This window comes from Crinia signifera, chromosome 1 (genome assembly GCF_055691185.1).
Source record: "Crinia signifera chromosome 1, ASM5569118v1, whole genome shotgun sequence".
Taxonomy (NCBI): domain Eukaryota; kingdom Metazoa; phylum Chordata; class Amphibia; order Anura; family Myobatrachidae; genus Crinia; species Crinia signifera.
This window is the reverse complement of record NC_139217.1, coordinates 348350717-348360026: the sequence shown is the minus strand read 5'-3', so window position 1 is coordinate 348360026 and position 9310 is coordinate 348350717. Positions and strand designations below refer to the sequence as shown.

General features: G+C 44.7%; 1 protein-coding gene across 1 annotated transcript; it reads left to right on the top strand.

The window, feature by feature from the left end:
- Positions 1-770: 770 nt before the first annotated feature.
- On the top strand, positions 771-9057 carry DGCR6 (DiGeorge syndrome critical region gene 6). The gene is made up of 5 exons (XM_083146947.1): positions 771-998; positions 2346-2506; positions 3188-3288; positions 7135-7275; positions 8708-9057. The coding sequence occupies exons 1-5, from the start codon at positions 889-891 to the stop codon at positions 8789-8791; spliced, it is 597 nt and encodes a 198-aa protein (XP_083003073.1). The 5' UTR covers positions 771-888; the 3' UTR covers positions 8792-9057.
- Positions 9058-9310: the final 253 nt, after the last annotated feature.

Below are 9310 nucleotides of genomic sequence, written 5' to 3'. Positions count from 1 at the left end.
TGTGTAATTGGCATTATGGCTTGTGGTATAATATGTAAAGGGTTTGTGACATAATAGGCATTACAGTGGAAATATTTGGTGCGCACCTTCCCTGGTTTTAGTTTGTCTGGCATTACACTTTCATCCTGGCTCCTAGATTTAAAAAATTGTAGAGCCCTGGCATAACATGTAGTGGGCATCACAGTGTGTGGCGCAATGGTCATTGCAGTGTAATGGGCATCACGGTGTGCAAAATCAATGGAAGGAAAAAGTTAAAAAACATGATAAGGCAGGTCATCGGGAGGGGCTGGGGCGGGTCAAGGGGCGGGGCTGGTGCGGGAATCTCTCAACAAAAAGGTGGTAACCCTACTGACATGTCAACATTTTACTGTCAACTATCGTAGACACTGTTGAAATAATATATCACACCCAGCTTTGAGTAGTGTGTACCATGCTTTGAACTGTTTTTTCTTCTATCACATTTCCCAACAGTGAAAGTCAGGCAGCATGACCTATCATCGCATTCGCTAAAGCCAGTATTTCCTGCCTGCTGTCAGAGCAGGTCAGGTCAGGGCTAGATCCTTCTGGCACAGCAGCCACTGTAGCTCGGTCCAGTATCTACACTCAAAAGTCAGCACAAGCTCGGGCCCTCCACACCACATCCACTTGTCTGTGCACTTGTCTTGCAGCATTCATTGGATTTGTCCCAGGCCGTGTATGTGTAACCTGCCAGGCTGCCTTCAGCAGCTCTCGCTCCGCCTCCGACTGCTGTTTGCGCGTGCGCCAGAAGGGACGTCACGCTGTTTCCGGGACGGCTGTTGTGATCACATGACTCGCAGAGCTGTCTCACGTGACTGGGATGGATGCTGACTGATGTCTTTACAACGGTGGCCGTGTCGGTAGTCCAGAATGGCCGGCTACCTGGGGATGTACGAGGCGCCGAGCGACATAACGCAGCAGCAGGAGCGGCACTACTACCTGCTGTCCGAGCTGCAGGGCCTGGTGAAAGATCTGCCCAGGCATGAGCACCACTCTCACATAAATACATCCCACACTTGTCCTAAACCCCACTCTCTAGCTGTTGCTGGGGGGAGTTGTAGCATCTCTGCCAGCCAATGTGGGCAAGATGGGGGCACTGTAACATAGATAACCATCATATGTTCTGGTAGTTATGCAAGGTTGTCATGGTTCTTAGTATGGGCAGGCTGCGTGGCACAATGAGTTCTCCATTTGTTAGATGTCACTTTCACTGTATATGTTATTGGTATTTTAAAAGTGAGTAGTGTATATGCAGTGAAAGAGCATAATGACACAGGCATACTGTGGTCACCTGATGTACCTGTGGAGGATAATAATGGTGTAGTCCACTATAGGGATGTCCATCTACATTGAAGCCACATCCTAACAGAATATTTTTTTTGGTACTTGTTTCATTGCACAGCGCCCATCGCATCGCATGCGATGTTAGCCGATGTTGTACAATTTTAAATTGTATACCATTGAATTGTATGCCATTGTATGGCATATACAATGGTATACGGTTTTAAATTGTATAAGCACCCTAATGGGTGTTTTCAATGTTAAATGTGCCCCCTATAAGATAAAAAATTGTATAAGCACCATAATAGGTGCTTACAATGTTAAAAGCACACCCACGCCACCCGTACTATCAACGCCAACCCGAAGCGTGGCGAGCGCAGCGGTACGCGTCCTCCGACCTTTACATACACCCACTGTCCGCGTTGAGTTGATTTTATATAGTGTGGCGAGCGGATGCGGAATACATGTGAAGTAATACGTGGGGCGCGCTGCGCTCGCCACACTATATAAAAACTCCACGCCGACGTGGATAGTGGGGGTATGAAAAGGTCGGAGGACGCGTACCGCCGCCCGTCGTGGGGTCGCTGCACTCGCCACGCTTCGGGTTAACTTCAATACTGGAGGTGGCGTGGGGGTGCATTTAACATTTTAAGCACCCATTACGGTGCTTATACAATTAAAAATCGTATAGGGGCTTATACAATTTAAAATCGCATCGCATGCCATACGCCCGCATGCGATGAGATGCCATACAACTTAATATCGTGGGCCCTGTGCTAGGAAACAAGTACTGTTATCTATCTGGGGGACATTGGCAGCATTATTTCCTGTGTAAATTAAGGAACCCCCAAATAATGATAAAAACAAGACAGTAATGTGGGACCATTGGAGATCGTAGCATGTCGGCAAACGGAGCGAATGAAGATTACGTTTTTAGAATTCAGTGTTTATTCTTCACATAGAAAAGACCACAGTAAATCAGTATTTGCTTATGATTTTCTTTATAATATTTTCCTGTGCTTAGTTCTCTAATCTGTGTCTTCTAGCTCCTGCCAGCAGCGTATGTCACACACAATTCTCAGTGATTTGGCCCTTGCACTCATTGATGGCACAGTCTTTGAAATTGTTCAAGGTTTGTTGGAAATCCAGCACCTGACAGAAAAAAACCTCTACAACCAGCGTGTAAAGCTACATGCAGAACACAGAGGTAATGCACAAAGTTACACCACTAGTACAAGATAATGGGGTCTATTCACTAAGCATTGGAGAGATACATAATGGACAGTGATAAAGTACAAACCAATCAGCTCCTAAATATCATCAATGGGAACAGATGGAGGCTATTTATTTAATTAAAGAAAAAAGTAAAAAATATTGGTTCTTTCAAAGTAAAAGACTGATGACACCCAGTTATATGCAAAATTGGGCCCGATATGATATAGCCTCTGTTCCAGTATCCATGACATATGTAACTGATAGGCAGCATCTCTGTAGCCATTTACTGTAACTGTGGTCCAGAAGAGATGTGCCACCTTTTTTTTAACATACACAGATGCACAATATTTTTTTTTTCATTTAACCCAACTCCTCAGTGCCCACCTGAATTATCACCAGTCTGCTGTCTTCTTGCATTGTTGTACAGATCTTCAATTCCATGCTGTCTTTACGTCCTCACTGATAGCATTGTGCAATGCAGTATGTGACACTATACTATATATAAGTATGTAGCAAGCAGTGACTTATATTTGCACATGTGCATGTATCAGTGCTGCGAGGATCATTCATTCTATCGGTCATCACATCTGAGCAAAAGAAAAGTCTGGTTATTTCTGTACTTTTTATTTCTATAATACAGGATGTATTTATAATTGCATTTGTTTTCCCAAAGCACTGAAACAGGATCTCCTCAGGAGGCAAAAAGATGCCCAGCAGTCATGCAAAGCACACAATGTACCTGTTCTCAGAACCAGCCAGCAGAGGGAGCAAGAAGTAAGTAGCACGTATTGTAGCATATTGGTTTGCTCTCTTCTGCAGGGTGGTATGTAAGGCTGTGCTGATTTATTTTCTGTTGTTCATGTATAGGATTAGACCGAACCATGTGAATATGAAAAGCAAAATCTGGGTACAACTACATGGCTCAAATAGCATTATGGTAAATAGCTTTATGCAGCAAAGTAATAGAAAGCGCAGAGCTTAAAATACCCCGATACGAGATAAGGGGGCTGATGCAGAGCTGAATGTATGCCCAGGTTCTGTGGCGTATCTTGGAACTAGAAGCCACTGATTGAATACAGCTGCTAAAATGGAAACTGGTAACGTTCCTGCTGCTGCATTTGCTTGTACTCTGGATTTAACTGTTAAGGAGATTACTACACATTGGGAAGGGCAGCTGTGATGTTACATGAGCAGACCTCATCCATAATCCATCCTGTCTCACAGCTTAAAATGAATTAATTTGCTGTAGAATGACATCGTCATTGCTGTGGCTTGGGAGATGGATCGCTGACTGAATGAGCTACTGAAAATTGAATACATTTCCGTGATTGACATTTATTATATTAGTGATAAGAGAATTTCATTTAAAAAATGGTTTGATGCCGTAGTCTCAACAACCCCAAGTGATAGGTGCCTAATGGCATTGCTCTGTATTTTTAAGAAATACCCTTTATCAAATTATAGCAAATCCGTTCTAAAATACAGTTCAGTATAAAATACTGACATAATGACGTCATTCATTATGCCGACATGGTCAACGTGGACACGTGTACCTCGTGTGCTCGCCATACTTCAGGCACTTGGATTGTGAAGTAAGAAAACAGTTTTAAAGAAAAAAATCATGAAATACTCAAGTCATCTTTTTGACATGTTGGCATTTTGACCATGTCGGCATCATGGATGTCAGCATTTTGAAAGTATCAGTATTTTGAGTGTTGGTAAATTGCCTGTATCCCATAGCATAACAAGTGTCTGGTGCTGGAATTTATGGTTCTTAATACAAACAAATGTGGTATTTGATACCCCTTTCCCACTGCAGGCTTTACACGGTAAAATGCCGTTTTTTTAGCCTTTTTAAACGGCTAGAGCTGCAGTGGGAAAGCTCCAGGTTGCTTTACACGGTTAACAAATACCGGTATTTGTTAACCGGGTAAAAAGCAGTGTTTTTACCGTGTAAAAGCCGTTTTTTCGGCAGTGGGAAAGGGGTAGCCCTTTACCCGTTAAAAAAAAAAAACGGCATGGGGTCCCCCCCCACTGCTGTAACCAGCACCAGGCTGAAGAAGCCGGGGCTGGTATTAAAAAAAATCAGGAAACCCGACAAATAGGGGTTCCCTGATTTTTTACAACCAGCCCCAGGCTCCAGGTCCGGGGCTGGTTCCCAAAATACGGGGGACAAAATGACTAGGGGTCCCCCGTATTTTAAGAACCAGCCCCAGGCACAACCAGCCAGCAGGGTAATGCCACAGCCGGGGGACACTTATGATATAAGTTCCCGCGGCCAAAGCATTAACCCTACCGACCAGTCAGCCTGGCCAGGGGCCCTGGGGGAGTGGGGACCCCCCCAATAAAGGGGTCCCCCCCCTCCAGGACTTACCTGACCAGGCTGAAGCCTGGTGCTGTCCTCGATGCCCCTGGGCGGTGGGCATCGAGCTGATGGTATGGTGTTAAAAATAGAATAAAAACCATTGTCTTTTACTGGTGAACTATGAGTCCCAGCAAGCCTCCCCCGCAAGCTGGGACTTGGAGAACCACAAGTCCCAGCCTGCGGGGCATTAAAGGGCCCGCTGGGTCTTGTAGTTCCACAGTAAAAGAAAGAGTTAAATAAACACACTGACACACGTGAAAAATAAAAGTTTAATACATACATAACACATACTTACTGACTGATACTTACCTATCTTGAGCCCGTAGGTAGCCCTGGTCCTGATGTCCTGGTCCGTGTCGGCGTCTGTATCCATGTCGGCATCCCTGTCGGCGACGGCGTCGGCGGTCCGGAGTCCGAAGAAATCCATTTGGGAAGCTGTGGAAGGAAACCATACTCACCTGTCCCAGCGCGACGTAGTCCAGGTAAGGTCTTTGCAAAAAAAAAAAAAACGAACACCCGAACCAAGCGGACAGCTGAGACGCACAGTGTGTTTACATCGTGCGGCTCTGCCCCCGAATGCCGCTATTGGCCGCTAGGCCGCAAGGCGGCCAATAGCGGCATTCGGGGGCGGAGCCGCACGATGTAAACACACCGTGCGGCTCTCTGCCTGTTCGCTTGGTTCGGGTGTCGGTTTGTTTTTTTTGCAAAGACCTTACCTGGACTACGTCGCGCTGGGACAGGTGAGTATGGTTTCCTTCCACAGCTTCCCAAATGGATTTCTTCGGACTCCGGACCGCCGACAGGGATGCCGACATGGATACAGACGCCGACACGGACCAGGACATCAGGACCAGGGCTACCTACGGGAAGAAGATAGGTAAGTATCAGTATGTATGTGTTATGTATGTATTAAACTTTTATTTTTCACGTGTGTCAGTGTGTTTATTTAACTCTTTCTTTTACTGTGGAACTACAAGACCCAGCGGGCCCTTTAATGCCCCGCAGGCTGGGACTTGTGGTTCTCCAAGTCCCAGCTTGCGGGGGAGGCTTGCTGGGACTCATAGTTCACCAGTAAAAGACAATGGTTTTTATTCTATTTTTTACACCATACCATCAGCTCGATGCCCACCGCCCAGGGGCATCGAGGACAGCACCAGGCTTCAGCCTGGTCAGGTAAGTCCTGGAGGGGGGGGACCCCTTTATTGGGGGGGTCCCCACTCCCCCAGGGCCCCTGGCCAGGCTGACTGGTCGGTAGGGTTAATGCTTTGGCCGCGGGAACTTATATCATAAGTGTCCCCCGGCTGTGGCATTACCCTGCTGGCTGGTTGTGCCTGGGGCTGGTTCTTAAAATACGGGGGACCCCTAGTCATTTTGTCCCCCGTATTTTGGGAACCAGCCCCAGACCTGGAGCCTGGGGCTGGTTGTAAAAAATCAGGAATCCCCTATTTGTCGGGTTTCCTGATTTTTTATTACCAGCCCCGGCTCTTATAGCCTGGTGCTGGTTACGGCAGTGGGGGGGACCCCACGCCGTTTTTTTTTTTTAAATTCTCCCCCCCCCCCTATCTTTACACTGCTTAAACGGGTTTTTAAACGGGTAAGTGTGAATGTGACAAAAACAGCTTTTAAACGGTAATTTACCGTTTAAAAGCTGCAGTGGGAAAGAGTCTTTATGGCTCTTACCCGTTTAAAGACCCGTTTAAAAAAAACGGGTCATTACCCGTGTAGGCAGTGGGAAAGCAGCATCAGTTAGCATTTTGTTGCAGCCAGTAACATCATTAGTGTTTCTTTGCATATCATATAGAGGAGCTCGGGAAAAGGAGCAGTGTTGATCCTACCATAATAATAAAGTAGTTATGTGCGCAGATGAACATTATCGGATTATAAGCAGTACATAGCCACTAACAGTATCCCTAACCTACTGTATCCCTAACCTACTGTAAAAGGATTATTGTTAATTTGCAATAGTTTATCGGTTTTACAGACAGTTGTGCAATGGAATTTGTTGAAAGAAGTACACTTTGCCTGATTCAGGTCAAAGCAAAATAACACAACTGGGCAAAACCATGGTGCACGAATCACGTGGTTTTGCCCAGTTGTGTGCTTTTGTAAACCCAAATGAAGGACATTGAATGGTTTGTGACTTATTACATATTATATAATGCCTTTTTGTGTTTTAGCAGTGTAATAAGTGTTCACAAGGTTTTACTGATTGGAAGATGCAAAGATGCGTACTCTCCTCTGTTTGTCACTTCTAGACTCTGGAACACAGAATCAAAGAAGAACAGAGGATGATGGATGAAAAAATAGTTCTGGAATTAGACCAAAAAGTTATAGACCAGCAGAGCACCTTAGAAAAAGCAGGTGTTTCTGGGTTCTATATAACAACCAATCCACAGGTGAGTGGTTTGTTTACATTGCATTCTCCTCACTTTCACCTTATTTATTTACAGGTTTTTTTATATAGCGCAGCAGATTCCATTGCGCTTTACAAATGTTGACACTGAAGGAAAAAAAATGGGTAAAACAGACATACATGGAGGAAGGAGGGCATTGCTGCAAGCTTACATTCTATAGGGAAATAAGAGGGAAACACAAGGACAGGCACCAGTAATAGCATAGCAGCCCCACCAAGTTGCAAGTCCAGAAGGGAAGCTATATAATACATGAGTGCCTCTGAGGGTCATGTGGGTGGTGCCTAAATTTGATAGGCTTGCCTGAAGAGGTGAGTTTTCAGGGAACCCTTGAAAAGTTTGGAGGCTTGAGGAGAGTTGTATTGTGCATGCCCTCCCATTCCATAGGGTGGGTGCAGCCCTATGAATGTCCTGTAACAGTGAATGGGAGCTAGTAGGCTAATTAGCAATAGCAATCTGGGAATGAATCAAGGTTTATATGGTATCACATTAACATCAGGAAAGGCTTATCCATCAGTACTTCAAAGCTTCTGATGATTGGCAGCTTTGAATGGTGGATTTAAAGTGGAAACAGAACAAAAATAATAAAATACAGATGGAGCTGCTCCTGCGCCCCATTATGTTGGAAGCCCTGCCTGTGTCTCTGAAGCGGAGATGGGCAGGGAATCACCCTGTCCCTGCTCTGCCCACTCCCTGAAGCAAAGACGGGCAGGGAAGCACCTTGTCCCCGCCGCCTTGCTGACGGGAATGCGTGAGCAAGTCGCTCATGCGTCCCCGTCCGCCGGCCCACACATCGCTGCACTCCGCCAGCCCTCATCAGCTAGTAAGTGCTTGGCAGTGCTGAGGGCGGGTTTAGCATTTATTTTTGCAGCCACTTTAAATCCATGTCTCTATATGAATTTCACATTACAGTACCTATTTAAGTTCATTACTGTACTTATTTATTTTATGCTTTTCTGTTCATGTGCACACATAGGGGGTTATTCTGATTCACTCGGAAAGGCACAATCACTCTCAAATGGACAAAACTGTATGCACTGCAGGTGGGGCTGATGTAACATGTGCAGAGAGAGTTAGATTCGGCCGTTCTGGTCCATTCTGCCGAGATGCCTGTTCTATGCGGTCGGGAAAGACAGCATTAAATAGGCACTCGCCAATATTTCCCCCATCGGAAACAGCAGCTGAGGATTGAATGCTTTGTCTATTTTATGGTGGGTTGTAGGATAGTATAAACACATATTTTATGACTAATCAAGTGTTATGGGAAAAATAAAAGGTACCATTTTTGTATTGAAAACTTACTCATATTAGTGTTTGAATGTGACCAGCCCTAAAAATTGCCAACATAGGCTCAGCATAGGGGTAAGAAAAGCCTTGTTGGCGAAGTGGCTAATGCATTTACCTTTTTGACTTGTAGGAGCTGACGTTACAGATGAATTTATTGGAGCTAATCCGCAAGTTACAACAGAAGGAGTCTATGACAAACAAAATGTATTCCTAATTGACTTTCACAGTTTTAACAATTCTTTTTTTTTTTTCATAGTGGAACAAACGTTAACGCCCCTTTGCTGTGATACCCAACCTGAACATTTCATGACACATTCTACTGTAAAGCTATCTTTGAATTATTTATTTTCTTATTTTTGCTGTAAACATGAAGCCAATGTTTGCATGCAGAGACTGTAATATAGTTAGCAACTGCTATTGGAATGAATATATATTTTTTTTAGGTTTTCATTCTTCTTTATTAAATAGCTTATTCAGTTATGTGTTTTCACATTGATCATCTTTTAGCGTGTTGCATTCCTACATTGTTACATGATGCTACCTCTCGGGTTTACAAATGTTTTAACGAGAGGGTTTTGGCTTTTTTTTTCATACCCCCACTACGCATGGAGTTGATTTTATATAGTGTGGCAAGCGGACGCTGAATACATGTAAAGTAATCCGCGTGCGCTCGCCACACTATATAAAATCAACTCCATGCGTAGTTGGATAGTGGGGGTATGAAATCACCCAT

Bases quoted from the DNA above. Each gene is read 5' to 3' on its own strand.
- DGCR6 (XM_083146947.1), top strand. From the start codon at position 889: ATGGCCGGCTACCTGGGGATGTACGAGGCGCCGAGCGACATAACGCAG. The intron at 3,289-7,134 runs GTAAGTAGCACG...TGTCACTTCTAG, and splicing joins GCCAGCAGAGGGAGCAAGAA to ACTCTGGAACACAGAATCAA. The intron at 7,276-8,707 runs GTGAGTGGTTTG...TTTGACTTGTAG, and splicing joins ATATAACAACCAATCCACAG to GAGCTGACGTTACAGATGAA.